At 54.7% G+C, this 27,741-nt stretch overlaps 9 protein-coding genes across 13 annotated transcripts in view; 6 read left to right on the top strand and 3 right to left on the bottom strand.

Moving 5' to 3' along the window:
• Positions 1 to 1,918: 1,918 nt before the first annotated feature.
• On the top strand, positions 1,919 to 2,390 carry LOC119459261 (histone H3). The gene has a single exon (XM_037721077.2). It carries the CDS (start codon positions 1,929 to 1,931, stop codon positions 2,388 to 2,390), a length of 462 nt encoding a protein of 153 aa, XP_037577005.2. The 5' UTR covers positions 1,919 to 1,928.
• Positions 2,391 to 2,408: 18 nt separating this feature from the next.
• Positions 2,409 to 27,741, bottom strand: part of LOC119458537 (histone H2A) — a 50,295-nt gene continuing 24,962 nt past the window's right edge. The window contains exons 1-2 of one of the 5 annotated variants that reach the window (XM_037720366.2): positions 23,643 to 24,551; positions 2,409 to 2,872 (exon numbers count right to left, since the gene is read on the bottom strand). In XM_037720366.2, coding sequence (XP_037576294.1) covers positions 24,171 to 24,545 — 375 coding nt within the window. In that variant the 5' untranslated portion in view covers positions 24,546 to 24,551 and the 3' untranslated portion in view covers positions 2,409 to 2,872; positions 23,643 to 24,170. Of the gene's footprint in view, positions 2,873 to 23,543; positions 24,552 to 27,741 lie in introns of those variants that run through there. The other 4 variants (XM_049669986.1, XM_049669988.1, XM_037720367.2 and 1 more) reach the window with 4 other exon arrangements.
• On the bottom strand, positions 3,411 to 3,785 carry LOC119459260 (histone H2A). The gene has a single exon (XM_037721075.1). The coding sequence runs from the start codon at positions 3,783 to 3,785 to the stop codon at positions 3,411 to 3,413; it is 375 nt and encodes a 124-aa protein (XP_037577003.1).
• Positions 3,834 to 4,447, top strand: LOC119458571 (histone H2B). Its single transcript, XM_037720410.2, has one exon. It carries the CDS (start codon positions 4,058 to 4,060, stop codon positions 4,430 to 4,432), a length of 375 nt encoding a protein of 124 aa, XP_037576338.1. The 5' UTR covers positions 3,834 to 4,057; the 3' UTR covers positions 4,433 to 4,447.
• On the top strand, positions 5,749 to 13,344 carry LOC119458572 (uncharacterized). Its single transcript, XM_037720411.2, has 3 exons — positions 5,749 to 6,340; positions 8,950 to 9,309; positions 13,019 to 13,344. The coding sequence occupies exons 1-3, from the start codon at positions 5,911 to 5,913 to the stop codon at positions 13,342 to 13,344; spliced, it is 1,116 nt and encodes a 371-aa protein (XP_037576339.1). The 5' UTR covers positions 5,749 to 5,910.
• LOC119458527 (histone H3) lies at positions 15,618 to 16,503 on the top strand. The gene has a single exon (XM_037720363.2). The coding sequence runs from the start codon at positions 15,971 to 15,973 to the stop codon at positions 16,379 to 16,381; it is 411 nt and encodes a 136-aa protein (XP_037576291.1). The 5' UTR covers positions 15,618 to 15,970; the 3' UTR covers positions 16,382 to 16,503.
• LOC119459259 (histone H2A) lies at positions 17,385 to 17,759 on the bottom strand. Its single transcript, XM_037721074.1, has one exon. The coding sequence runs from the start codon at positions 17,757 to 17,759 to the stop codon at positions 17,385 to 17,387; it is 375 nt and encodes a 124-aa protein (XP_037577002.1).
• Positions 18,025 to 18,399, top strand: LOC119459258 (histone H2B). Its single transcript, XM_037721073.1, has one exon. The coding sequence runs from the start codon at positions 18,025 to 18,027 to the stop codon at positions 18,397 to 18,399; it is 375 nt and encodes a 124-aa protein (XP_037577001.1).
• LOC119458561 (uncharacterized) lies at positions 19,727 to 27,158 on the top strand. Its single transcript, XM_037720400.2, has 3 exons — positions 19,727 to 20,313; positions 22,721 to 23,080; positions 26,833 to 27,158. The coding sequence occupies exons 1-3, from the start codon at positions 19,884 to 19,886 to the stop codon at positions 27,156 to 27,158; spliced, it is 1,116 nt and encodes a 371-aa protein (XP_037576328.1). The 5' UTR covers positions 19,727 to 19,883.

Below are 27,741 nucleotides of genomic sequence, written 5' to 3'. Positions count from 1 at the left end.
GCTTTGTACTCTCGACCGACTTCTGCTGTTCTCATACAGGATCGCGTCTCGGAGGCTTTCGTTGTGGGTCGTGGTGTACGGCAGGGAGATCCGCTCTCACCTGCTCTCTACGTACTCGCAATCGAACCCCTTCTGCAGAGGCTATCCTGTGACAGTAGAATTGGCAAGTTCCTACTTCCACCAGGTTCCCCTCCAGTTGCACTTTTCGCCTATGCAGACGACTTGTCTATTGTCGTCCCGGACGAGGCATCAGCATGCACCGTGCTGGACGTCATGGACAGTTACTGCAGGGCGAGCGGTGCGAGGTTGAATAGGTCGAAAAGTGCAGCCATGTACTTGAACTCCACTCCGTCCAGCCCGCAGCCCGTTCATGGTCTACCCGTGAAAACGCGGTTGCGAATTCTCGGTTTCCATTTCGATCCAGATGGCCTGTCTTCTGAAAACTGGCAGCAAGCTAAAGAGAGGCTTGAAACCAGGATTCAGGAGTTCAGCGCGTTGTCGTGTCCATTGACAGCTAGAGCGAACATTCTTAGGTCTCTTCTTTTTTCTTTCCTCACGTATGTAGCATGTGTGTCCCCTGTTCCAACCCGAACCAAGCTTATCTTGGAGAGGGTTCTCTTTCGGTTTCTCTGGAAAGGGACAACTGGCTGTGTAGCTAGGCAGGTACTTAAGCTGCCCAAGGATAAGGGAGGACTCGGAATTCCCGACTTGGGCATCGTAGCTGCTGCACTGCACGTCAGGTGGACCCAGGTTGCCCTTAGCTCAGATATGCTCCTGACTCGAAGCTTTACTTCCTTCTTCCTTAGCACTAGACTCCGTTTGTTTTCCCAGAGCACATTTTCTCACTGTGTGCCTCGCTCAGGAACCCCGTCCCCATTCTATGCGATGGCTGCCAATTCGTTGGCACGCCTTCGCAAGGTCCACTCCGACATCGATGTAATTTCTACTCCGCTCCAAGAATTAGTTGACATCCTTACCCCCGGTCTTCCCCCGCATTGTCAAAGGTATGACCTGTCTTTTCACAGACCAAGTTGGAAGCTCATTACGGCAAGCTTCCTTGACGCCAGGCGAGCTACATTCATGTACCGCCTGGCGCGAGGCTGTTTGCCGATTAGCTTCCGACCCTTCACAGCCATCCCGGCTCGTGGAGTGTGCCCCTTTTGTCGCGGTCGAGAAGATACAGTTCACATCTTTTCGCAGTGTTTACTTTCTGCTGCTCTCCTCCAACGGATAGCTAGTTTGTTTAGTCTCCCAGGCGTTCCATTTCAGACAGTCCGTTTCTTGCACCCTTTGCCCAGCCATGCGATCAACCAGTTCGTGCTTCTTCTTGTCGAGTGCTCATACCAAGTTTGGTTAGCACGCTGTGATGCGGTTTTCGGGGGAGCGGCGCCGGGTCTTCACGAAGTGCTTGGAAAAGCACGGAAGGAAGTCTGGTTTCATCTCACCCGGGAGCGGCATCACCTAGGCGAGAAGAAGTTTCTCGAAGTGTGGGCTCGCCCAGCTGTGATTTTTGAAGAGTCAGGTGGAAAGCTTTCCATTAAGTTATGATGCATGCTTCTAAGGTCACTCGACTGGACAGCATGCGCCAGTCGATCCACGTATTTCCGTTCGCCCCAGTGGAACACAGAGTTGGAACCGGTGCTGGCGCAACAGAGTGCGCTGCGCCGCGGACGGCTTCTGTTGTCTCCATGGTTGTTTGCCTTGACACCTTTTCCGTCGAGGCAATCCAGGGATCTGATGGGCTTGTGTCCCTGACGACCGACATGGCTGTTTGTGTGAAGCGTGAAATAGCACGGTGTGCGCCGCTCCACAGCGGCCCCCTTGTCCGGGAAGGACCGTTGGCCCGAATCAAAGCCCCCCACCCAGTGAGCCCGGGTAGGGGGGGGTGCCGGGGTCAATGTACCGAATGATGCTGGGTTGTTGAGTACATGAACGCTCTGGGGCGCGGTACCTACGGGTGCCAAGTCCTCTTCCCATCTGACAACGGCACAAAGCAAACCGCCCGCAAGAGTACCGGCGGGAAGGCTCCGCGTAAGCAGCTTGCCACCAAGGCTGCTCGCAAGAGTGCACCTGCCACCGGCGGTGTCAAGAAGCCGCATCGTTATAGGCCGGGCACCGTGGCCCTGCGTGAAATCCGTCGTTACCAGAAGTCGACCGAGCTGCTGATCCGCAAGCTGCCGTTCCAGCGCCTGGTGAGGGAAATCGCGCAGGACTTCAAGACCGACCTGCGATTCCAGAGCTCGGCTGTGATGGCTCTTCAGGAGGCTAGCGAGGCCTACCTGGTCGGTCTCTTCGAGGACACCAACCTGTGCGCCATCCATGCCAAGCGCGTTACCATCATGCCCAAGGACATCCAGCTGGCCCGCCGCATCCGTGGCGAGCGTGCCTAAGTTCGACCGCTGTCTGCACCGCGCAGCCTTGCGTCAGGCAAGCAACACAAAACGGTCCTTCTCAGGACCACCTACATGTCTGCTTCGGCTACGGGAATACGCGAGACCACGTACTCCGAACCGTACCCCTCTCGGTCTGGTCTGTCTGTGTGTTTTGTTTTTGTGTGCTCGGCTGGATGGGATATATACATACATATGCTGAGGAGGCGAGGTGGTGCTTCGCACGATACGCAAGTGGTGAGTACTGACCGAGCACGAATCAAAATAAAGTGCCTGTGCTACTTGTTTCGTGCTCGAAAACAAAATTTACAACGACAGATGTTGCGTGCAAGCTTTCGTGCAGTTCGCGATGGGAAAAGCACTGCTAGCAAGAGGGAAATAACATGTTCTTTTTTTTTTTCTTCCCTTACGGCGTTCGTGCATGCGGAATGCACGTATTGAGAGACGGTTATCGCGCTGCACTTTAAGCCCATCCTTTACAACTATAATCTCTCTCTCAGTCATGACGAGGCCAATATCGCTGGAAAAAAAAAAAAAAAGAAAGAAGCACAGTTCAACGTGTGCGATATATCAATAGGAAAGTCGCCGTTTTAGTAGCGCTTTTTCCATCATGGACGTGTTTACCAACACGGCCAAGTGACGGCTATTCTTTCGTCTAGCGATGTGTGCATCACTCGCTTGTCGACGTTTATTCGAGCAAAGTGTGTGTATGTGTCGCAATCATAAGGGTTCGCCTTTCTTTCTTGCTCCTCCCGAGGCGTTGCACGCAATTAATAGCGCCGGCGAATGCTGGCCAATTACGTGCAGCGAGAGATGCTAGCAATCTCACCGAGCCACGATTGCGGTAGTTTAAAAAAGAAGGAAGAAAAAATTCGAACAGAGGGAAACGGGTGCGGAGAACGGGATTGCAAAGCAACACCCTGCCGTCACACGCATTTTGGGTGGTCCTGACAAGGACCGTTGGGTTGTCGTGCGAGGACGAGCCTGCAACTCCGGCTTGATGGAGGGAGAGCAGCTCGCTTACGCCTTCTTCTCGGTCTTCTTGGGCAGAAGCACGGCTTGGATGTTGGGCAACACGCCGCCCTGCGCGATGGTAACGCCGGAGAGCAGCTTGTTCAGCTCCTCGTCGTTGCGGATGGCCAGCTGCAGGTGGCGGGGGATGATCCTGGTCTTCTTGTTGTCGCGAGCCGCGTTGCCGGCGAGCTCGAGCACTTCGGCAGCCAGGTACTCGAGGACGGCCGCGAGGTAGACGGGAGCGCCCGCTCCGACGCGCTCAGCGTAGTTTCCCTTGCGCAGGAGACGGTGGATACGGCCCACGGGGAACTGGAGACCCGCACGGCTGGAACGGGTCTTGCTCTTGCCCTTTGCCTTGCCTCCTTTGCCACGTCCGGACATGGTGATGCTGCTGCTGATGAGACGAGAGACGACAACTAATGTGCTACTCTCGCGATCTCTCAACGATGTGTGTCGGGGCAGCGCTTTCGGCCGCCGCCACCGTGGTTGCGGGAAGCGAGAGCGGGAACGAGAGAGAGGAGGAGAAGCCGTGCGGACCAATGGCGCGCGCGGCTTTCGCCGGTCGCGTGAACACCACCCCCTTCGGATAAAAGCACGGGTGCGCGCGAGAGCGCCCGTAGTCTGATCTCGCTTGCTCGTCTACTCGCATCGCTATGCCTCCCCAGCCGAGCGGTAAGGCCGTGAAGAAGGCCGGCAAGGCGCAGAAGAATGTGCGCGCCACCGACAAGAAGAAGAAGAAGCGCCGCAGGAAGGAGAGCTTCTCCATCTACATCTACAAGGTGCTGAAGCAGGTGCACCCCGACACTGGAGTCTCCAGCAAGGCCATGTCCATCATGAACAGCTTCGTGAACGACATCTTCGAGCGCATCGCCGCCGAGTCGTCCCGTCTGGCTCACTACAACAAGCGCTCGACCATCACGAGCCGGGAGATCCAGACTGCCGTGCGTCTGCTGCTGCCGGGCGAGCTGGCCAAGCACGCCGTGTCCGAGGGCACCAAAGCCGTCACCAAGTACACCAGCTCCAAGTAGGCGACCGAGCGCTCGACCGCCCAGCCAACACCCAACGGCTCTTGTCAGAGCCACCCAAAGTGTCTGCATTGGCATTGGGATGTAGCGAGAATCTCGCGACGATTCCGTCCGTTTTCCCTCTTGTTTTGTTTACGTGTTGCGTGCGCTTTCCGACAGCGCGCCTCTTAGTAGTAGAAAAAAACATAACAACATGCACTGAGCACAACAACAGGCACACGAGCATGCATAATGCGCGTTCCTACTAGTGCGAACGACGGAATGCGTGTTGTAACGCTGCGTCGGTCGATAGTTTTGCCTTATGCGAGCCGAGCGTAGTGTAGTGTAATTATTACAACGCAGCTTCTTGTCCTCTCTCTCTCTTTTTTTTTTTTTTTTTCTTATGCCGACGCGGTCTTGCGGCTCGCTCGCCTGTACGTTTGCGAAAAGCAATTGCGTCTACGAGAACGTACTCTTGGCGGCGGTTGACACGCATACGACTGTCCTCGAGGCTGGAGTGCTGAATTAAAAGCCTCCTGCAAGGGCAGTGTCATGTTTAGATGTGAGCGGTGTAGCAGGGACTGGGCTGCGCAAATCGCTTGACAGGTGCAAGAAATGTCCTAGCTAGAGGAACACTGATTAGGAGAAACTTCAAGTAATATTAGCAAAATGCTGCGCGCGCTTTCCGCAAACTGCTATGGCCGTTTAAAGGGTAAAAAAGTTTGTGATTAAGTGCAGCGCGATAACTGTCTCTCCGTGGAGGAGACGCGCTGCGCGCCGGCGGCAATGGCCGAGAGGAGGAGGAGGTCGGAGCTCTGTATCCTCGCCCTCTTCCGTCCCCCAGAATGCTGGATTGGAACCACGCGGGCGTGTTTGGCTATTTCGGCTGGCCGTTATCTGGGAGATTACGCGAGCTATGACGACGAAATTTGACGGTCGTGTTGCCACAAGGGGACGCAGCCTAGGCGCAAAATTTAAAACGCCTAAGTCGAACCGATCACGAGTGCTCGCTGTTTAGCGATTCGTGACCAAGTGAACGATGGTCGCCCGGCTCAGCTTGAAGTCGTGCTCGCGCCGTGCTTTCCAGCAGGCTACGAAGGTTATATTGCAAGCGTAGTCGTGGTAAAGATGAATGCAACGAGTAATGAAAACGAGAATGCAAGGAAGCTCTTTTTTTTTTTTTTTCTTCGGGGGAACTCGAGCAGCGGGCGCAACCTAGCACCACGAGTATGTTGGATTGTTCGTTTTGTCCTTGCGAATGCAGGGCGAGGCGTTTTTATTTTGTTAATTAATTTTCCAAGGAACAAAAGTCACTAACTGCAGCAACAAAAAATAAAATTAGGGCACAATAGGCCTGCGTTGCAGTGTTATGTGCAAGTGCACGATTGTTTTGTTTTGCTGAAGCCATTTATTTCAATTTCACTCCGCGCGTGGTCAATAGAGGGCTCAGTGCGTCCACCAGCGACACACTCGCGAAGAGAAGCGGCGGCGCCGGTGAGCCAATGGGCGCGCGCCGCTTGCTTTCCTCCTCGCCCCCCTTCCTCCGGCGGCGGCGAAGCCGAGTTGGGCCGCGCGCGCCCGGGAACACGGCATTCGCTTTCCTGACTCGCTCCGAAGCAGCAGCAACAGCCGAAATGTCTGGACGTGGCAAGGGCGGCAAGGGGCTCGGCAAGGGTGGCGCCAAGCGTCATCGCAAGGTCTTGCGTGACAACATCCAGGGCATCACCAAGCCTGCCATCCGTCGTCTCGCTCGCCGTGGTGGTGTCAAGCGCATCTCTGGCCTGATCTACGAGGAGACGCGCGGTGTCCTCAAGGTGTTCCTCGAGAACGTGATCCGGGATGCCGTCACCTACACTGAGCACGCCAAGCGCAAGACCGTCACAGCCATGGACGTCGTGTACGCTCTGAAGCGCCAGGGCCGCACCCTCTACGGTTTCGGAGGCTAAGCAGCTGCACACGTGCCCGGCGTCGTTTGCCAGCAGCGCACCGAACTCCTGTGAAGAACCCAACAGCCCTCTTCAGGGCTACCCACTTGATGCTTCGGCAGTGATCCGCAGGATTCGCGATCTCCTGATCCGTTTTCCCTCTTTGCATTCCATTTTCTTGTGATCGGTTATGGAGCGTGCCCAGCAGCCGTGCGCGAGACGCGCGGTGAATTTGGTCAGGTGAGCGAGCGCAACCGCGTTTATTCACAGTAGGTGGTAGCGTAAGGCGAGCTTTTTGCTACATGCGTTTGCGCTCGCTACTAAGTGCCGCATTGCTAAAATTTCAACGCTGTGCTACTGCGACGTGCTGTTCGTTGGTGCAGCACCGCTGTCGTGTTTGATTGGGACTGAATGAGGCAGCCGCAGTGGAATGGCGATGGGGGGGGGGAACAAAATAAGATAATAATAATAATAATAAAGAGGTCATTTTGCAGCGCTAAAATCTCAGATGCTGGCCTGTTCCACATTCCATTGCATCCTATAGAGTCCGATGGGCGGCGGGGAATCAGCGCCGTGCGACTGACGTGTGAAACCAAAGGGTAAATTTACTAGCTAGCTAGGTAGGTGCGTATATCGAGGCACAAAAAGGGTCGCGCGAAGCAGACTCACTTTCGTTTTATTATTTTCACTAGCACCCGTTGTTTTCTCGTGCGTCGGTGTTCGTGGTCGTGCTGGCCAATCGCGCTGTGACGAGTATAGGAAAATGAGGCCATGGCTCAAGGGGTAGACAAATTAAATTACACAAGGCAGTGGCATACATGCGCATTGTTTTGATGAAACGCGGCAGTTGTTCAATAATTGTGTCCCCCTTATTGTGTCTTTCTGAATGCGGTCACACTCGGCGTTCGTGAAGCTTCCGGGGAGCCAACTCTGACTTGCCCATTCAAATACATGTAGCACGCAATAAAAATATTTTACGATGCAACCACTCGGCTCATGTGAACGAAACTTGTCGCATGAGAGAGAGAGAGAGCGGAAGGCACTTAAGGGAGCAGATATTTCATGGAGTGCGTGGAATGTAATGCACAAAACTAAGTAAGCGAACATTACACAACTCAGTAGCTGAAAGCCATACCGCAATCGTCTAAACTACACAAAGAGAACAAACAACACATGTAAAGAGGAGAAATGTGATACATAAATTTGCACGCTATGTGAGAAACTGTTGCTTTGTTTGCAAAAAGTGATGCACGCACGTGAGCAGTATAGTTTACTGAGGTGTACTTGAATTGTGTTCGCTTTAGTTGTATTGATATTTGCGGAATTGCCTTTTCCATTTCTATCGCTGAATTACGGAGGTAGGAAGATTGAAGGGTTTCCCTCCTGTGCATTTGACTTTTCAACAACGATTGTAATTAAAATTAGGGCATAAATAAAGAAACTCCCGCTGATCCGGCCACTGCGCAGTAGCTGCCGAGAAGAGCGATTTTTCCGCCAGCCGCAGAGCTGAGCTTTACCGAAATAAGTCGGCAGGAGTGCCATTGCTCCTGCGGTGAACTCGTTCCGGGGAGCGGGAATGAACCAGAGAAAGCTAGCCCGTGGGAATAACGAAGAAACAATGTAGGTGCTGTCTGAAGCACGGTGTGGTTATGACGATTGTTGGTGTCATGTGGAAGAAATACAAACAACAATGCGGCGTCAACAGGCATTACCTGAAAGTAAAAAAAAAAAGCGTGCGGTTATTAGGTGCAGCATAGCGAGGGCTTCCGGATTCGTAAGATTGGGGGGTTGTCTGAGAGCGGCGGCCGCCGTGTGTGTGAGTGGTTTTGAAAAGGAAGAGAAGAGAAAAGTGCAGCGCCGTAACTGCCTCTCGACGCGGGCCGCAAAGCACTCGTTGATAGCACGGTGAATGATTGTGTAAGGGCCCTGCGTGGTATTGGCTGTGCGTAGCTTTTGAAGGCCGAATCAGCTGTCGCAGTCTGTTAACGCGCGTTACACACCTGCCTAAGTATATGCGAAGTGTGGTGTTCAGATATATGTACATGGGAAAGTGCGCTAGCGAGCGTGTACGTGCGAGATAGCTTGCTGGCGACTTCGCGACCAGAAAAGATGAAGTTGGCTTCCCAGAAGGTATCGTGGAGTCGTCGCGATTCACATCAATGCAGCGGACGTTGCTCACACGTTTCACGCGCGTTTTGCGTCGCCCGCAGTTGTCGCCATGTGCCGGGATCGCGAGGTGGGTGCTGAGGTGACCGCCGCCAGCAGTAATGGTGCGGTCTCACATCAGGTGGTGCCACTTCGCGATGCGTGCCGGTATGGCGGTGATTGTGGTGTTGGCTGAAACGAAAGAGAACGGCGCAGCATGCTGTCATGTTTAAATGCAATTCAATTGCCTCGACATGCGCTCTGCGTAGCCGCGAACAACGCGGACGCGCGAAAACGGCTGGCTTCCAGCATCCTGGCGAACGCCGGCGTGCGCGCCGCCCCGCGTACGGACACGGCTGCGCTGGCGTTGGCCAATCGGCGGCGGGTGAGTTGGAGAGGGGAAGAGCACTGAGGGGAAGCACGACCGCGCTGTGCGCAGGGGCCAGCAGTCTCACTCCGGCAGTCGACGAGTTTGGACGCTCCCGTCTCCTTCTTCCGCTATGGCCAGGACAAAGCAAACCGCCCGCAAGAGTACCGGCGGGAAGGCTCCGCGTAAGCAGCTTGCCACCAAGGCTGCTCGCAAGAGTGCACCTGCCACCGGCGGTGTCAAGAAGCCGCATCGTTATAGGCCGGGCACCGTGGCCCTGCGTGAAATCCGTCGTTACCAGAAGTCGACCGAGCTGCTGATCCGCAAGCTGCCGTTCCAGCGCCTGGTGAGGGAAATCGCGCAGGACTTCAAGACCGACCTGCGATTCCAGAGCTCGGCTGTGATGGCTCTTCAGGAGGCTAGCGAGGCCTACCTGGTCGGTCTCTTCGAGGACACCAACCTGTGCGCCATCCATGCCAAGCGCGTTACCATCATGCCCAAGGACATCCAGCTGGCCCGCCGCATCCGTGGCGAGCGTGCCTAAGTTCGACCGCTGTCTGCACCGCGCAGCCTTGCGTCAGGCAAGCAACACAAAACGGTCCTTCTCAGGACCACCTACATGTCTGCTTCGGCTACGGGAATACGCGAGACCACGTACTCCGAACCGTACCCCTCTCGGTGTGGTCTGTCTGTGTGTGCTCGGCTGGATGGGATATATACATATGCTGAGGAGGCGAGGTGGTGCTTCGCACGATACGCAAGTGGTGAGTACTGACCGAGCACGAATCAAAATAAAGTGCCTGTGCTAGTTGTTTCGTGCTCGAAAACAAAATTACAACGACAGCAGATGTTGCGTGCAAGCTTTCGTGCAGTTCGCGATGGAAAAACCACTACTAGCAAGAGGAAAAATAGCATTTTTTTTTTTCCCCTTCCTTTACGGCGTTCGTATATGCAGAATGAACGTGTTGAGAGACAGCTATCGCGCTGCACTTTAAGCGTATCTTTCACCCTTTGCAACTATAGTATCTCTCTGTAGCTCATCACGAGGCCAATATCGCTGAAAAAAAAAAAAAAAAAAAATGAAGAAGCACAGTTTAACGTGTTCGATATATCAATGGGAAAGTCTCCGTTTCAGTAGCGCTTTTTCCATCATGGACGTGTTAGCACACGCCCAATTGACGGCTATTCGTTCGTCTAGCGATGTGTGCATCACTCGCTTGTCCACGTTTATTCGAGCAAAGTCTGTGTATGTGGCGCAATCATAAGGGCCGGCTCGCGTTCGTCTTTCTTTCTTGCTCCTCCCGAGGCAATTGATAGCGCCGGCGAATGCTGGCCAATTAATTACGTGCAGCGAGAGATTCTAGCAGCAATCTCACCGAGCCACGATTGCGGTCGTTTAGAAAGAAAAATTCAAACAGAGGGAAACGGGTGCGGAGAACGGGATTGCAAAGCAACACCCTGCCGTCACACGCATTTTGGGTGGTCCTGACAAGGACCGTTGGGTTGTCGTGCGAGGACGAGCCTGCAACTCCGGCTTGATGGAGGGAGAGCAGCTCGCTTACGCCTTCTTCTCGGTCTTCTTGGGCAGAAGCACGGCTTGGATGTTGGGCAACACGCCGCCCTGCGCGATGGTAACGCCGGAGAGCAGCTTGTTCAGCTCCTCGTCGTTGCGGATGGCCAGCTGCAGGTGGCGGGGGATGATCCTGGTCTTCTTGTTGTCGCGAGCCGCGTTGCCGGCGAGCTCGAGCACTTCGGCAGCCAGGTACTCGAGGACGGCCGCGAGGTAGACGGGAGCGCCCGCTCCGACGCGCTCAGCGTAGTTTCCCTTGCGCAGGAGACGGTGGATACGGCCCACGGGGAACTGGAGACCCGCACGGCTGGAACGGGTCTTGCTCTTGCCCTTTGCCTTGCCTCCTTTGCCACGTCCGGACATGGTGATGCTGCTGCTGATGAGACGAGAGACGACAACTAATGTGCTACTCTCGCGATCTCTCAACGATGTGTGCGTGGTTGTGCAGGTTCCGGCCGCCGCGACCACGCTCAGGGGAGCGCGGGAGAGGGCGAGAAGCCGCGCGGACCAATGGCGCGCGCGGCTTCCGCGGGTCGCGTGAACACCCCTCCCCCAAATAAAAGGCCGGCGTAACGCGGCGACGCGCGTAGTCCGATCTCGCTCGCTCGCCTGATCGCATCGCATCGCTATGCCTCCCCAGCCGAGCGGTAAGGCCGTGAAGAAGGCCGGCAAGGCGCAGAAGAATGTGCGCGCCACCGACAAGAAGAAGAAGAAGCGCCGCAGGAAGGAGAGCTTCTCCATCTACATCTACAAGGTGCTGAAGCAGGTGCACCCCGACACTGGAGTCTCCAGCAAGGCCATGTCCATCATGAACAGCTTCGTGAACGACATCTTCGAGCGCATCGCCGCCGAGTCGTCCCGTCTGGCTCACTACAACAAGCGCTCGACCATCACGAGCCGGGAGATCCAGACTGCCGTGCGTCTGCTGCTGCCGGGCGAGCTGGCCAAGCACGCCGTGTCCGAGGGCACCAAAGCCGTCACCAAGTACACCAGCTCCAAGTAGGCGACCGAGCGCTCGACCGCCCAGCCAACACCCAACGGCTCTTGTCAGAGCCACCCAAAGTGTCTGCATTGGCATTGGGATGTAGCGAGAATCTCGCGACGATTCCGTCCGTTTTCCCTCTTGTTTTGTTTACGTGTTGCGTGCGCTTTCCGACAGCGCGCCTCTTAGTAGTAGAAAAAAACATAACAACATGCACTGAGCACAACAACAGGCACACGAGCATGCATAATGCGCGTTCCTACTAGTGCGAACGACGGAATGCGTGTTGTAACGCTGCGTCGGTCGATAGTTTTGCCTTATGCGAGCCGAGCGTAGTGTAGTGTAATTATTACAACGCAGCTTCTTGTCCTCTCTCTCTCTTTTTTTTTTTTTTTTTCTTATCCGACGCGGTCTTGCGGCTCGCTCGCCTGTACGTTTGCGAAAAGCAATTGCGTCTACGAGAACGTACTCTTGGCGGCGGTTGACACGCATACGACTGTCCTCGAGGCTGGAGTGCTGAATTAAAAGCCTCCTGCAAGGGCAGTGTCATGTTTAGATGTGAGCGGTGTAGCAGGGACTGGGCTGCGCAAATCGCTTGACAGGTGCAAGAAATGTCCTAGCTAGAGGAACACTGATTAGGAGAAACTTCAAGTAATATTAGCAAAATGCTGCGCGCGCTTTCCGCAAACTGCTATGGCCGTTTAAAGGGTAAAAAAGTTTGTGATTAAGTGCAGCGCGATAACTGTCTCTCCGTGGAGGAGACGCGCTGCGCGCCGGCGGCAATGGCCGAGAGGAGGAGGAGGTCGGAGCTCTGTATCCTCGCCCTCTTCCGTCCCCCAGAATGCTGGATTGGAACCACGCGGGCGTGTTTGGCTATTTCGGCTGCCGTTATCTGGGAGATTACGCAAGCTATGACGACGAAATTTGACGGTCGTGTTGCCACAAGGGGACGCAGCCTAAGCGCAAAATTTAAAACGCCTAAGGCGAACCGATCACGAGTGCTGGCTGTTTAGCGATTCGTGACCAAGTGAACGATGGTCGCGCGGCTCAGCTTGAAGTCGTGCTCGCGCCGTGCTTTCCAGCAGCTACGAAGGTTATAATGCAAGCGTAGTCGTGGTAAAGATGCATGCAACGAGTAATTAAAACGAGAATGCAAGGAAGCTTTTTTTTTTTTTTTTTTCTTCCGGGGAGGTGGAACTCGAGCAGCGGGCGCAACCTAGCACCACGAGTTGTTGGATTGTTCGTTTTGTCGTTGCGAATGCAGGGCGAGGCGTTTTTAATTTTGTTAATTCATCTTTGAAGGAACAAAAGTCACTAACTGCAGCAACAAAAAATAAAATTAGGGCACAATAGGCCTGCGTTGCAGTGTTATGTGCAAGTGCACGATTGTTTTGTTTTGCTGAAGCCATTTATTTCAATTTCACTCCGCGCGTGGTCAATAGAGGGCTCAGTGCGTCCACCAGCGACACACTCGCGAAGAGAAGCGGCGGCGCCGGTGAGCCAATGGGCGCGCGCCGCTTGCTTTCCTCCTCGCCCCCCTTCCTCCGGCGGCGGCGAAGCCGAGTTGGGCCGCGCGCGCCCGGGAACACGGCATTCGCTTTCCTGACTCGCTCCGAAGCAGCAGCAACAGCCGAAATGTCTGGACGTGGCAAGGGCGGCAAGGGGCTCGGCAAGGGTGGCGCCAAGCGTCATCGCAAGGTCTTGCGTGACAACATCCAGGGCATCACCAAGCCTGCCATCCGTCGTCTCGCTCGCCGTGGTGGTGTCAAGCGCATCTCTGGCCTGATCTACGAGGAGACGCGCGGTGTCCTCAAGGTGTTCCTCGAGAACGTGATCCGGGATGCCGTCACCTACACTGAGCACGCCAAGCGCAAGACCGTCACAGCCATGGACGTCGTGTACGCTCTGAAGCGCCAGGGCCGCACCCTCTACGGTTTCGGAGGCTAAGCAGCTGCACACGTGCCCGGCGTCGTTTGCCAGCAGCGCACCGAACTCCTGTGAAGAACCCAACAGCCCTCTTCAGGGCTACCCACTTGATGCTTCGGCAGTGATCCGCAGGATTCGCGATCTCCTGATCCGTTTTCCCTCTTTGCATTCCATTTTCTTGTGATCGGTTATGGAGCGTGCCCAGCAGCCGTGCGCGAGACGCGCGGTGAATTTGGTCAGGTGAGCGAGCGCAACCGCGTTTATTCACAGTAGGTGGTAGCGTAAGGCGAGCTTTTTGCTACATGCGTTTGCGCTCGCTACTAAGTGCCGCATTGCTAAAATTTCAACGCTGTGCTACTGCGACGTGCTGTTCGTTGGTGCAGCACCGCTGTCGTGTTTGATTGGGACTGAATGAGGCAGCCGCAGTGGAATGGCGATGGGGGGGGGGGGGAACAAAATAAGATAATAATAATAATAAAGAGGTCATTTTGCAGCGCTAAAATCTCAGATGCTGGCCTGTTCCACATTCCATTGCATCCTATAGAGTCCGATGGGCGGCGGGGAATCAGCGCGGTGCGACTGACGTGTGAAACCAAAGGGTAAATTTACTAGCTAGCTAGGTAGGTGCGTATATCGAGGCACAAAAAGGGTCGCGCGAAGCAGACTCACTTTCGTTTTATTATTTTCACTAGCACCCGTTGTTTTCTCGTGCGTCGGTGTTCGTGGTCGTGCTGGCCAATCGCGCTGTGACGAGTATAGGAAAATGAGGCCATGGCTCAAGGGGTAGACAAATTAAATTACACAAGGCAGTGGCATACATGCGCATTGTTTTGATGAAACGCGGCAGTTGTTCAATAATTGTGTCCCCCTTATTGTGTCTTTCTGAATGCGGTCACACTCGGCGTTCGTGAAGCTTCCGGGGAGCCAACTCTGACTTGCCCATTCAAATACATGTAGCACGCAATAAAAATATTTTACGATGCAACCACTCGGCTCATGTGAACGAAACTTGTCGCATGAGAGAGAGAGAGAGAGCGGAAGGCACTTAAGGGAGCAGATATTTCATGGAGTGCGTGGAATGTAATGCACAAAACTAAGTAAGCGAACATTACACAACTCAGTAGCTGAAAGCCATACCGCAATCGTCTAAACTACACAAAGAGAACAAACAACACATGTAAAGAGGAGAAATGTGATACATAAATTTGCACGCTATGTGAGAAACTGTTGCTTTGTTTGCAAAAAGTGATGCACGCACGTGAGCAGTATAGTTTACTGAGGTGTACTTGAATTGTGTTCGCTTTAGTTGTATTGATATTTGCGGAATTGCCTTTTCCATTTCTATCGCTGAATTACGGAGGTAGGAAGATTGAAGGGTTTCCCTCCTGTGCATTTGACTTTTCAACAACGATTGTAATTAAAATTAGGGCATAAATAAAGAAACTCCCGCTGATCCGGCCACTGCGCAGTAGCTGCCGAGAAGAGCGATTTTTCCGCCAGCCGCAGAGCTGAGCTTTACCGAAATAAGTCGGCAGGAGTGCCATTGCTCCTGCGGTGAACTCGTTCCGGGGAGCGGGAATGAACCAGAGAAAGCTAGCCCGTGGGAATAACGAAGAAACAATGTAGGTGCTGTCTGAAGCACGGTGTGGTTATGACGATTGTTGGTGTCATGTGGAAGAAATACAAACAACAATGCGGCGTCAACAGGCATTACCTGAAAGTAAAAAAAAAAAGCGTGCGGTTATTAGGTGCAGCATAGCGAGGGCTTCCGGATTCGTAAGATTGGGGGGTTGTCTGAGAGCGGCGGCCGCCGTGTGTGTGAGTGGTTTTGAAAAGGAAGAGAAGAGAAAAGTGCAGCGCCGTAACTGCCTCTCGACGCGGGCCGCAAAGCACTCGTTGATAGCACGGTGAATGATTGTGTAAGGGCCCTGCGTGGTATTGGCTGTGCGTAGCTTTTGAAGGCCGAATCAGCTGTCGCAGTCTGTTAACGCGCGTTACACACCTGCCTAAGTATATGCGAAGTGTGGTGTTCAGATATATGTACATGGGAAAGTGCGCTAGCGAGCGTGTACGTGCGAGATAGCTTGCTGGCGACTTCGCGACCAGAAAAGATGAAGTTGGCTTCCCAGAAGGTATCGTGGAGTCGTCGCGATTCACATCAATGCAGCGGACGTTGCTCACACGTTTCACGCGCGTTTTGCGTCGCCCGCAGTTGTCGCCATGTGCCGGGATCGCGAGGTGGGTGCTGAGGTGACCGCCGCCAGCAGTAATGGTGCGGTCTCACATCAGGTGGTGCCACTTCGCGATGCGTGCCGGTATGGCGGTGATTGTGGTGTTGGCTGAAACGAAAGAGAACGGCGCAGCATGCTGTCATGTTTAAATGCAATTCAATTGCCTCGACATGCGCTCTGCGTAGCCGCGAACAACGCGGACGCGCGAAAACGGCTGGCTTCCAGCATCCTGGCGAACGCCGGCGTGCGCGCCGCCCCGCGTACGGACACGGCTGCGCTGGCGTTGGCCAATCGGCGGCGGGTGAGTTGGAGAGGGGAAGAGCACTGAGGGGAAGCACGACCGCGCTGTGCGCAGGGGCCAGCAGTCTCACTCCGGCAGTCGACGAGTTTGGACGCTCCCGTCTCCTTCTTCCGCTATGGCCAGGACAAAGCAAACCGCCCGCAAGAGTACCGGCGGGAAGGCTCCGCGTAAGCAGCTTGCCACCAAGGCTGCTCGCAAGAGTGCACCTGCCACCGGCGGTGTCAAGAAGCCGCATCGTTATAGGCCGGGCACCGTGGCCCTGCGTGAAATCCGTCGTTACCAGAAGTCGACCGAGCTGCTGATCCGCAAGCTGCCGTTCCAGCGCCTGGTGAGGGAAATCGCGCAGGACTTCAAGACCGACCTGCGATTCCAGAGCTCGGCTGTGATGGCTCTTCAGGAGGCTAGCGAGGCCTACCTGGTCGGTCTCTTCGAGGACACCAACCTGTGCGCCATCCATGCCAAGCGCGTTACCATCATGCCCAAGGACATCCAGCTGGCCCGCCGCATCCGTGGCGAGCGTGCCTAAGTTCGACCGCTGTCTGCACCGCGCAGCCTTGCGTCAGGCAAGCAACACAAAACGGTCCTTCTCAGGACCACCTACATGTCTGCTTCGGCTACGGGAATACGCGAGACCACGTACTCCGAACCGTACCCCTCTCGGTGTGGTCTGTCTGTGTGTGCTCGGCTGGATGGGATATATACATATGCTGAGGAGGCGAGGTGGTGCTTCGCACGATACGCAAGTGGTGAGTACTGACCGAGCACGAATCAAAATAAAGTGCCTGTGCTAGTTGTTTCGTGCTCGAAAACAAAATTACAACGACAGCAGATGTTGCGTGCAAGCTTTCGTGCAGTTCGCGATGGAAAAACCACTACTAGCAAGAGGAAAAATTGCATTTTTTTTTTTCCCCTTCCTTTACGGCGTTCGTATATGCAGAATGAACGTGTTGAGAGACAGCTATCGCGCTGCACTTTAAGCGTATCTTTCACCCTTTGCAACTATAGTATCTCTCTGTAGCTCATCACGAGGCCAATATCGCTGAAAAAAAAAAAAAAAAAATGAAGAAGCACAGTTTAACGTGTTCGATATATCAATGGGAAAGTCTCCGTTTCAGTAGCGCTTTTTCCAGTTTAGCACACGCCCAATTGACGGCTATTCGTTCGTCTAGCGATGTGTGCATCACTCGCTTGTCCACGTTTATTCGAGCAAAGTCTGTGTATGTGGCGCAATCATAAGGGCCGGCTCGCGTTCGTCTTTCTTTCTTGCTCCTCCCGAGGCAATTGATAGCGCCGGCGAATGCTGGCCAATTAATTACGTGCAGCGAGAGATTCTAGCAGCAATCTCACCGAGCCACGATTGCGGTCGTTTAGAAAGAAAAATTCAAACAGAGGGAAACGGGTGCGGAGAACGGGATTGCAAAGCAACACCCTGCCGTCACACGCATTTTGGGTGGTCCTGACAAGGACCGTTGGGTTGTCGTGCGAGGACGAGCCTGCAACTCCGGCTTGATGGAGGGAGAGCAGCTCGCTTACGCCTTCTTCTCGGTCTTCTTGGGCAGAAGCACGGCTTGGATGTTGGGCAACACGCCGCCCTGCGCGATGGTAACGCCGGAGAGCAGCTTGTTCAGCTCCTCGTCGTTGCGGATGGCCAGCTGCAGGTGGCGGGGGATGATCCTGGTCTTCTTGTTGTCGCGAGCCGCGTTGCCGGCGAGCTCGAGCACTTCGGCAGCCAGGTACTCGAGGACGGCCGCGAGGTAGACGGGAGCGCCCGCTCCGACGCGCTCAGCGTAGTTTCCCTTGCGCAGGAGACGGTGGATACGGCCCACGGGGAACTGGAGACCCGCACGGCTGGAACGGGTCTTGCTCTTGCCCTTTGCCTTGCCTCCTTTGCCACGTCCGGACATGGTGATGCTGCTGCTGATGAGACGAGAGACGACAACTAATGTGCTACTCTCGCGATCTCTCAACGATGTGTGCGTGGTTGTGCAGGTTCCGGCCGCCGCGACCACGCTCAGGGGAGCGCGGGAGAGGGCGAGAAGCCGCGCGGACCAATGGCGCGCGCGGCTTCCGCGGGTCGCGTGAACACCCCTCCCCCAAATAAAAGGCCGGCGTAACGCGGCGACGCGCGTAGTCCGATCTCGCTCGCTCGCCTGATCGCATCGCATCGCTATGCCTCCCCAGCCGAGCGGTAAGGCCGTGAAGAAGGCCGGCAAGGCGCAGAAGAATGTGCGCGCCACCGACAAGAAGAAGAAGAAGCGCCGCAGGAAGGAGAGCTTCTCCATCTACATCTACAAGGTGCTGAAGCAGGTGCACCCCGACACTGGAGTCTCCAGCAAGGCCATGTCCATCATGAACAGCTTCGTGAACGACATCTTCGAGCGCATCGCCGCCGAGTCGTCCCGTCTGGCTCACTACAACAAGCGCTCGACCATCACGAGCCGGGAGATCCAGACTGCCGTGCGTCTGCTGCTGCCGGGCGAGCTGGCCAAGCACGCCGTGTCCGAGGGCACCAAAGCCGTCACCAAGTACACCAGCTCCAAGTAGGCGACCGAGCGCTCGACCGCCCAGCCAACACCCAACGGCTCTTGTCAGAGCCACCCAAAGTGTCTGCATTGGCATTGGGATGTAGCGAGAATCTCGCGACGATTCCGTCCGTTTTCCCTCTTGTTTTGTTTACGTGTTGCGTGCGCTTTCCGACAGCGCGCCTCTTAGTAGTAGAAAAAAACATAACAACATGCACTGAGCACAACAACAGGCACACGAGCATGCATAATGCGCGTTCCTACTAGTGCGAACGACGGAATGCGTGTTGTAACGCTGCGTCGGTCGATAGTTTTGCCTTATGCGAGCCGAGCGTAGTGTAGTGTAATTATTACAACGCAGCTTCTTGTCCTCTCTCTCTCTTTTTTTTTTTTTTTTTCTTATCCGACGCGGTCTTGCGGCTCGCTCGCCTGTACGTTTGCGAAAAGCAATTGCGTCTACGAGAACGTACTCTTGGCGGCGGTTGACACGCATACGACTGTCCTCGAGGCTGGAGTGCTGAATTCAAAGCCTCCTGCAAGGGCAGTGTCATGTTTAGATGTGAGCGGTGTAGCAGGGACTGGGCTGCGCAAATCGCTTGACAGGTGCAAGAAATGTCCTAGCTAGAGGAACACTGATTAGGAGAAACTTCAAGTAATATTAGCAAAATGCTGCGCGCGCTTTCCGCAAACTGCTATGGCCGTTTAAAGGGTAAAAAAGTTTGTGATTAAGTGCAGCGCGATAACTGTCTCTCCGTGGAGGAGACGCGCTGCGCGCCGGCGGCAATGGCCGAGAGGAGGAGGAGGTCGGAGCTCTGTATCCTCGCCCTCTTCCGTCCCCCAGAATGCTGGATTGGAACCACGCGGGCGTGTTTGGCTATTTCGGCTGCCGTTATCTGGGAGATTACGCAAGCTATGACGACGAAATTTGACGGTCGTGTTGCCACAAGGGGACGCAGCCTAAGCGCAAAATTTAAAACGCCTAAGGCGAACCGATCACGAGTGCTGGCTGTTTAGCGATTCGTGACCAAGTGAACGATGGTCGCGCGGCTCAGCTTGAAGTCGTGCTCGCGCCGTGCTTTCCAGCAGCTACGAAGGTTATAATGCAAGCGTAGTCGTGGTAAAGATGCATGCAACGAGTAATTAAAACGAGAATGCAAGGAAGCTTTTTTTTTTTTTTTTTTTTCTTCCGGGGAGGTGGAACTCGAGCAGCGGGCGCAACCTAGCACCACGAGTTGTTGGATTGTTCGTTTTGTCGTTGCGAATGCAGGGCGAGGCGTTTTTAATTTTGTTAATTCATCTTTGAAGGAACAAAAGTCACTAACTGCAGCAACAAAAAATAAAATTAGGGCACAATAGGCCTGCGTTGCAGTGTTATGTGCAAGTGCACGATTGTTTTGTTTTGCTGAAGCCATTTATTTCAATTTCACTCCGCGCGTGGTCAATAGAGGGCTCAGTGCGTCCACCAGCGACACACTCGCGAAGAGAAGCGGCGGCGCCGGTGAGCCAATGGGCGCGCGCCGCTTGCTTTCCTCCTCGCCCCCCTTCCTCCGGCGGCGGCGAAGCCGAGTTGGGCCGCGCGCGCCCGGGAACACGGCATTCGCTTTCCTGACTCGCTCCGAAGCAGCAGCAACAGCCGAAATGTCTGGACGTGGCAAGGGCGGCAAGGGGCTCGGCAAGGGTGGCGCCAAGCGTCATCGCAAGGTCTTGCGTGACAACATCCAGGGCATCACCAAGCCTGCCATCCGTCGTCTCGCTCGCCGTGGTGGTGTCAAGCGCATCTCTGGCCTGATCTACGAGGAGACGCGCGGTGTCCTCAAGGTGTTCCTCGAGAACGTGATCCGGGATGCCGTCACCTACACTGAGCACGCCAAGCGCAAGACCGTCACAGCCATGGACGTCGTGTACGCTCTGAAGCGCCAGGGCCGCACCCTCTACGGTTTCGGAGGCTAAGCAGCTGCACACGTGCCCGGCGTCGTTTGCCAGCAGCGCACCGAACTCCTGTGAAGAACCCAACAGCCCTCTTCAGGGCTACCCACTTGATGCTTCGGCAGTGATCCGCAGGATTCGCGATCTCCTGATCCGTTTTCCCTCTTTGCATTCCATTTTCTTGTGATCGGTTATGGAGCGTGCCCAGCAGCCGTGCGCGAGACGCGCGGTGAATTTGGTCAGGTGAGCGAGCGCAACCGCGTTTATTCACAGTAGGTGGTAGCGTAAGGCGAGCTTTTTGCTACATGCGTTTGCGCTCGCTACTAAGTGCCGCATTGCTAAAATTTCAACGCTGTGCTACTGCGACGTGCTGTTCGTTGGTGCAGCACCGCTGTCGTGTTTGATTGGGACTGAATGAGGCAGCCGCAGTGGAATGGCGATGGGGGGGGGGGGAACAAAATAAGATAATAATAATAATAAAGAGGTCATTTTGCAGCGCTAAAATCTCAGATGCTGGCCTGTTCCACATTCCATTGCATCCTATAGAGTCCGATGGGCGGCGGGGAATCAGCGCCGTGCGACTGACGTGTGAAACCAAAGGGTAAATTTACTAGCTAGCTAGGTAGGTGCGTATATCGAGGCACAAAAAGGGTCGCGCGAAGCAGACTCACTTTCGTTTTATTATTTTCACTAGCACCCGTTGTTTTCTCGTGCGTCGGTGTTCGTGGTCGTGCTGGCCAATCGCGCTGTGACGAGTATAGGAAAATGAGGCCATGGCTCAAGGGGTAGACAAATTAAATTACACAAGGCAGTGGCATACATGCGCATTGTTTTGATGAAACGCGGCAGTTGTTCAATAATTGTGTCCCCCTTATTGTGTCTTTCTGAATGCGGTCACACTCGGCGTTCGTGAAGCTGGGGAGCCAACTCTCAGAGGAATTCGCTATCGAAATACATGTAACACGCAATAAGAATATTTTTCGATGCAAACACTCGGCTCACGTGAACGGAACGTGTCGCAGGAGACAGCGGAAGGCACTTGAGGGAGCAGACATTTCATGCAGTGCGTGGAATGTAATGCACAAAACTAAGTAAGCGAACATTTCACAACCACGTAGCTGAAAGCCATACCGCAATCGTCTAAACTACACAAAGAGAACAAGAACACATGTAAATGTGATACATAAGTTTGCACGCTGTGTGAGAAACTGGTGCCTTGTTTGCAAAAGTGATGCACGCACGTGAGCAGTATACTTTACTGAGGTGTACATGAATCGTCTTCGCTTTAGTTGTATTGATATTTGCGGAATTGCCTTTTCCCTTTCTATCGCTGAATTACGGAGGTACAAAGATTGAAGGGTTTCCGTCAACAACAACGATTGTAATTAAAATTAGGGCATAAATAAAGAAACTCCCGCTGATGGGGCCACTGCGCAGTAGCTGCCGAGAAGAGCGATTTTTCCGCCAGCCGCAGAGCTGAGCTGTACCGAAATAAGTCGCACAGGAGTGCCATGAACTTGTTCCGGGGAGCGGGAATGCACCAGAAAAAGCTAGCCCGTGGGGAATAACGAAGAAACAATGTAGGCGCTGTCTGAAGCACGATGTGGTTTATGACGATTGTCGGTGTCATATGGAAGAAAAACAAACAATAATGCAGCGTCAACAGGCATTACCTGAAAGTAAAAAAAAAAAAAAAAAAAAAAAGCATAGCGAGGCCTTCCGGATTCGTAAGATTGGGGGGTTGTCTGAGAGCGGCGGCCGCCAAGCACTGGTTGATAGCACGCTGAATGATTGTGTAAGGGCCGTGCGTGGTATTGGCTGTGCGTAGCCTTGGAAGGCCGAATCGGCTGTCGCACACCTGCCTAAGTATATGCGAAGTGTCGTGTTCAGATATATGTACATGGGAAAGTGCGCTAGCGAGCGTGTACGTGCGAGATAGCTTGCTGGCGACTTCTCAACCAGAAAAGATGAAGTTGGCTTCCCAGAAGGTATCGTGGCTTCACATCAATGCAGCGGACGTTGCTCACACGTTTCCGTCGACCGCAGTTTCTGAGGTGACCGCCGCCAGCAGTAATGGTGCGGTCTCACAGTCGGTGGTGCCACTCCGCGATGCGGGCCGGTATGGCGGTGATTGTGGTGTTGGCTGAAACTAAAGAGAACGGCGCAGCATGCTGTCATGTTTAAATGCAATTCAGTCGCCTCGACATGCGCTTTGCGTAGCCGCGAACAACGCGGACGCGCGAAAACGGCTGGCTTCCAGCATCCTGGCGAACGCCGGCGTGCGCGCCGCCCCGCGTACGGGCACGGCTGCGCTGGCGTTGGCCAATCGGCGGGTGAGTTGGAGAGGGGGAAGAGCAGTGAGGGGAAGCACGACCGCGCTGTGCGCAGGGGCCAGTTTCACTCCGGCAGTCGACGAGTTTGGACGCTCCCGTCTCCCATTTCCGCCATGGCCAGGACCAAGCAAACCGCCCGCAAGAGTACCGGCGGGAAGGCTCCGCGTAAGCAGCTTGCCACCAAGGCTGCTCGCAAGAGTGCACCTGCCACCGGCGGTGTCAAGAAGCCGCATCGTTATAGGCCGGGGACCGTGGCCCTGCGTGAAATCCGTCGTTACCAGAAGTCGACCGAGCTGCTCATCCGCAAGCTGCCGTTCCAGCGCCTGGTGAGGGAAATCGCGCAGGACTTCAAGACCGACCTGCGATTCCAGAGCTCGGCTGTGATGGCTCTTCAGGAGGCTAGCGAGGCCTACCTGGTCGGTCTCTTCGAGGACACCAACCTGTGCGCCATCCATGCCAAGCGCGTTACCATCATGCCCAAGGACATCCAGCTGGCCCGCCGCATCCGTGGCGAGCGTGCCTAAGTTCGACCGCTGTCTGCACCGCGCAGCCTTGCGTCAGGCAAGCAACACAAAACGGTCCTTCTCAGGACCACCTACATGTCTGCTTCGGCTACGGGAATACGCGAGACCACGTACTCCGAACCGTACCCCTCTCGGTCTGGTCTGTCTGTGTGTTTTGTTTTTGTGTGCTCGGCTGGATGGGATATATACATACATATGCTGAGGAGGCGAGGTGGTGCTTCGCACGATACGCAAGTGGTGAGTACTGACCGAGCACGAATCAAAATAAAGTGCCTGTGCTACTTGTTTCGTGCTCGAAAACAAAATTTACAACGACAGATGTTGCGTGCAAGCTTTCGTGCAGTTCGCGATGGGAAAAGCACTGCTAGCAAGTGGGAAATAACATGTTCTTTTTTTTTTCTTCCCTTACGGCGTTCGTGCATGCGGAATGCACGTATTGAGAGACGGTTATCGCGCTGCACTTTAAGCCCATCCTTTACAACTATAATCTCTCTCTCAGTCATCACGAGGCCAATATCGCTGGAAAAAAAGAAAGAAGCACAGTTCAACGTGTGCGATATATCAATAGGAAAGTCGCCGTTTTAGTAGCGCTTTTTCCATCATGGACGTGTTTACCAACACGGCCAAGTGACGGCTATTCTTTCGTCTAGCGATGTGTGCATCACTCGCTTGTCGACGTTTATTCGAGCAAAGTGTGTGTATGTGTCGCAATCATAAGGGTTCGCCTTTCTTTCTTGCTCCTCCCGAGGCGTTGCACGCAATTAATAGCGCCGGCGAATGCTGGCCAATTACGTGCAGCGAGAGATGCTAGCAATCTCACCGAGCCACGATTGCGGTAGTTTAAAAAAGAAGGAAGAAAAAATTCGAACAGAGGGAAACGGGTGCGGAGAACGGGATTGCAAAGCAACACCCTGCCGTCACACGCATTTTGGGTGGTCCTGACAAGGACCGTTGGGTTGTCGTGCGAGGACGAGCCTGCAACTCCGGCTTGATGGGAGGGAGCAGCTCGCTTACGCCTTCTTCTCGGTCTTCTTGGGCAGAAGCACGGCTTGGATGTTGGGCAACACGCCGCCCTGCGCGATGGTAACGCCGGAGAGCAGCTTGTTCAGCTCCTCGTCGTTGCGGATGGCCAGCTGCAGGTGGCGGGGGATGATCCTCGTCTTCTTGTTGTCGCGAGCCGCGTTGCCGGCGAGCTCGAGCACTTCGGCAGCCAGGTACTCGAGGACGGCCGCGAGGTAGACGGGTGCGCCCGCTCCGACGCGCTCAGCGTAGTTTCCCTTGCGCAGGAGGCGGTGGATACGGCCCACGGGGAACTGGAGACCCGCACGGCTGGAACGGGTCTTGCTCTTGCCCTTTGCCTTGCCGCCTTTGCCACGTCCGGACATGGTGATGCTGCTGATGAGACGACGAGACTGAGGAGACGAGAACTACTGCTCTCGCGATCTCTCAACGATGTGTGTCGGGGCAGCGCTTTCGGCCGCCGCCACCGTGGTTGCGGGAAGCGAGAGCGGGAACGAGAGAGAGGAGGAGAAGCCGTGCGGACCAATGGCGCGCGCGGCTTTCGCCGGTCGCGTGAACACCACCCCCTTCGGATAAAAGCACGGGTGCGCGCGAGAGCGCCCGTAGTCTGATCTCGCTTGCTCGTCTACTCGCATCGCTATGCCTCCCCAGCCGAGCGGTAAGGCCGTGAAGAAGGCCGGCAAGGCGCAGAAGAATGTGCGCGCCACCGACAAGAAGAAGAAGAAGCGCCGCAGGAAGGAGAGCTTCTCCATCTACATCTACAAGGTGCTGAAGCAGGTGCACCCCGACACTGGAGTCTCCAGCAAGGCCATGTCCATCATGAACAGCTTCGTGAACGACATCTTCGAGCGCATCGCCGCCGAGTCGTCCCGTCTGGCTCACTACAACAAGCGCTCGACCATCACGAGCCGGGAGATCCAGACTGCCGTGCGTCTGCTGCTGCCGGGCGAGCTGGCCAAGCACGCCGTGTCCGAGGGCACCAAAGCCGTCACCAAGTACACCAGCTCCAAGTAGGCGACCGAGCGCTCGTCCGCCCAGCCAACACCCAACGGCTCTTGTCAGAGCCACCCAAAGTGTCTGCATTGGCATTGGGATGTAGCGAGAATCTCGCGACGATTCCGTCCGTTTTCCCTCTTGTTTTGTTTACATGTTGCGTGCGCTTTCCGACAGCGCGCCTCGTATAATCTTAGCGGTAGAAAAAAAAAACACACACACACACACACACACACAACAACATGCACTGAGCACAACAACGCGCACACGAGCATGCATAATGCGTGTTCCTACTAGTGCGAACGACGGAATGCGTGTTGTAACGCTGCGTCGGTCGATAGTTTTGCCTTATGCGAGCCGAGCGTAGTGTAGTGTAATTATTGCAACGCAGCTTGTTGTCTTTCTTTCTCTCTCTCTCTTTTTTTTTTTTTTTTTCTTTTTCTTCTTATGCGACGCCGTCTTGCGGCTCGCTCGCCTGTACGTTTGCGAAAAGTAATTTCGTCTACGAGAATGTACTCGTGGCGGCGGTTGACACGCATACGACTGTTCTCGAGACTGGAATCCTGAATTAAAAGCCTCCTGCAAGGGCAGTGTCATGTTTACATGTGAGCGGTATAGCACGGACTGGGGTGCGCAAATCACTTGACAGGTGTAAGAAATGTCCTAGCTAGAGGAACACTGATTAGGAGAAACTTCAAGTAATATTAGAAAAATGCTGCGCGCGCTTTCCGCAGACTGCTATGGCGGTTTAAAGGGTAAAAAGTTTGTGATTAAGTGCAGCGCGATAACTGTCTCTCCATAGAGGAGCCGCGCTGCGCGCCGGCGGCAATGGCCGAGAGGAGGTCGGAGCGCTGTATCCTCGCCCTCTTCCGTCCCCTAGAATGCTGGATTGGAACCACGCGGGCGTGTTTGGCTATTTCGGCTGGCCGTTATCTGGGAGATTACGCGAGCTATGACGACGAAATTTGACGGTCGTGTTGCCACAAGGGGACGCAGCCTAGGCGCAAAATTTAAAACGCCTAAGTTCGAACCGATCACGAGTGCTCGGCTGTTTAGCGATTCGTGACCAAGTGAACGATGGTCGCGCGGCTCAGCTTGAAGTCGTGCTCGCGCCGTGCTTTCCAGCAGGCTACGAAGGTTATATGCAAGCGTAGTCGTGGTAAAGATGCATGCAACGAGTAATGAAAACGAGAATGCAAGGAAGCTCTTTTTTTTTTTTTTTTTCGGGAGGGAACTCGAGCAGCGGGCGCAACCTAGCACCACGAGTATGTTGGATTGTTCGTTTTGTCCGTTGCGAATGCAGGGCGAGGCGTTTTTATTTTTGTTAATTAATTTTCAAGGAACAAAAGTCACTAACTGCAGCAACAAAAAATAAAATTAGGGCACAATAGGCCTGCGTTGCAGTGTTATGTGCAAGTGCACGATTGTTTTGTTTTGCTGAAGCCATTTATTTCAATTTCACTCCGCGCGTGGTCAATAGAGGGCTCAGTGCGTCCACCAGCGACACACTCGCGAAGAGAAGCGGCGGCGCCGGTGAGCCAATGGGCGCGCGCCGCTTGCTTTCCTCCTCGCCCCCCTTCCTCCGGTGGCGGCGAAGCCGAGTTGGGCCGCGCGCGCCCGGGAACACGGCATTCGCTTTCCTGACTCGCTCCGAAGCAGCAGCAACAGCCGAAATGTCTGGACGTGGCAAGGGCGGCAAGGGGCTCGGCAAGGGTGGCGCCAAGCGTCATCGTAAGGTCTTGCGTGACAACATCCAGGGCATCACCAAGCCTGCCATCCGTCGTCTCGCTCGCCGTGGTGGTGTCAAGCGCATCTCTGGCCTGATCTACGAGGAGACGCGCGGTGTCCTCAAGGTGTTCCTCGAGAACGTGATCCGGGATGCCGTCACCTACACTGAGCACGCCAAGCGCAAGACCGTAACAGCCATGGACGTCGTGTACGCTCTCAAGCGTCAGGGCCGCACCCTCTACGGTTTCGGAGGTTAAGCAGCTACACACGCGCCCGGCGTCGTCTGCCAGCAGCGCACCGAACTCCTGTGAAGAACCCAACAGCCCTCTTCAGGGCTACCCACTTGATGCTTCGGCAGTGATCCGCAGGATTCGCGATCTCCTGATCCGTTTTCCCTCTTTGCATTCCATTTTCTTGTGATCGGTTATGGAGCGTGCCCAGCAGCCGTGCGCGAGACGCGCGGTGAATTTGGTCAGGTGAGCGAGCGCAACCGCGTGTATTCACAGTAGGTGGTAGCGTAAGGCGAGCTTTTTGCTACATGCGTTTGCGCTCGCTACTAAGTGCCGCATTGCTACAATTTCGACGCTGTGCTACTGCGGCATGCTGTTCGTTCGTGCAGCACTGGCTGTCGTGTTTGATTGGGACTGAATGAGGCAGCCGCAGTGGAATGGCAATGGGGGGGGGGGGGGGGAACAAAATAAGATAATAATAATAATAAAGAGGTCATTTTGCAGCGCTAAAATCTCAGATGCTGGCCTGTTCCACATTCCATTGCATCCTATAGAGTCCGATGGGCGGCGGGGAATCAGCGCCGTGCGACTGACGTGTGAAACCAAAGGG

Source organism: Dermacentor silvarum, chromosome 7 (assembly GCF_013339745.2).
Source record: "Dermacentor silvarum isolate Dsil-2018 chromosome 7, BIME_Dsil_1.4, whole genome shotgun sequence".
Classification (NCBI taxonomy): domain Eukaryota; kingdom Metazoa; phylum Arthropoda; class Arachnida; order Ixodida; family Ixodidae; genus Dermacentor; species Dermacentor silvarum.
The sequence above is the reverse complement of the archived record's forward strand: the minus strand, read 5'-3'. Positions and strand labels throughout refer to the sequence as shown.

What these genes read in the sequence shown, in the direction of transcription:
- LOC119458527 (XM_037720363.2), top strand. Translation starts at nt 15,971, where the DNA reads ATGGCCAGGACAAAGCAAACCGCCCGCAAGAGTACCGGCGGGAAGGCT.
- LOC119459259 (XM_037721074.1), bottom strand. Translation starts at nt 17,759, where the DNA reads ATGTCCGGACGTGGCAAAGGAGGCAAGGCAAAGGGCAAGAGCAAGACC.
- LOC119458572 (XM_037720411.2), top strand. Translation starts at nt 5,911, where the DNA reads ATGGGCGCGCGCCGCTTGCTTTCCTCCTCGCCCCCCTTCCTCCGGCGG. An exon ending in CCAGGGCCGCACCCTCTACG is followed by an intron (nt 6,341 to 8,949) that starts GTTTCGGAGGCT and finishes GCAGTCGACGAG; the next exon opens with TTTGGACGCTCCCGTCTCCT. An exon ending in CTTCGAGGACACCAACCTGT is followed by an intron (nt 9,310 to 13,018) that starts GCGCCATCCATG and finishes GCTCCGAAGCAG; the next exon opens with CAGCAACAGCCGAAATGTCT.
- LOC119458571 (XM_037720410.2), top strand. Translation starts at nt 4,058, where the DNA reads ATGCCTCCCCAGCCGAGCGGTAAGGCCGTGAAGAAGGCCGGCAAGGCG.
- LOC119459260 (XM_037721075.1), bottom strand. Translation starts at nt 3,785, where the DNA reads ATGTCCGGACGTGGCAAAGGAGGCAAGGCAAAGGGCAAGAGCAAGACC.
- LOC119459258 (XM_037721073.1), top strand. Translation starts at nt 18,025, where the DNA reads ATGCCTCCCCAGCCGAGCGGTAAGGCCGTGAAGAAGGCCGGCAAGGCG.
- LOC119458561 (XM_037720400.2), top strand. Translation starts at nt 19,884, where the DNA reads ATGGGCGCGCGCCGCTTGCTTTCCTCCTCGCCCCCCTTCCTCCGGCGG. An exon ending in CCAGGGCCGCACCCTCTACG is followed by an intron (nt 20,314 to 22,720) that starts GTTTCGGAGGCT and finishes GCAGTCGACGAG; the next exon opens with TTTGGACGCTCCCGTCTCCC. An exon ending in CTTCGAGGACACCAACCTGT is followed by an intron (nt 23,081 to 26,832) that starts GCGCCATCCATG and finishes GCTCCGAAGCAG; the next exon opens with CAGCAACAGCCGAAATGTCT.
- LOC119459261 (XM_037721077.2), top strand. Translation starts at nt 1,929, where the DNA reads ATGAACGCTCTGGGGCGCGGTACCTACGGGTGCCAAGTCCTCTTCCCA.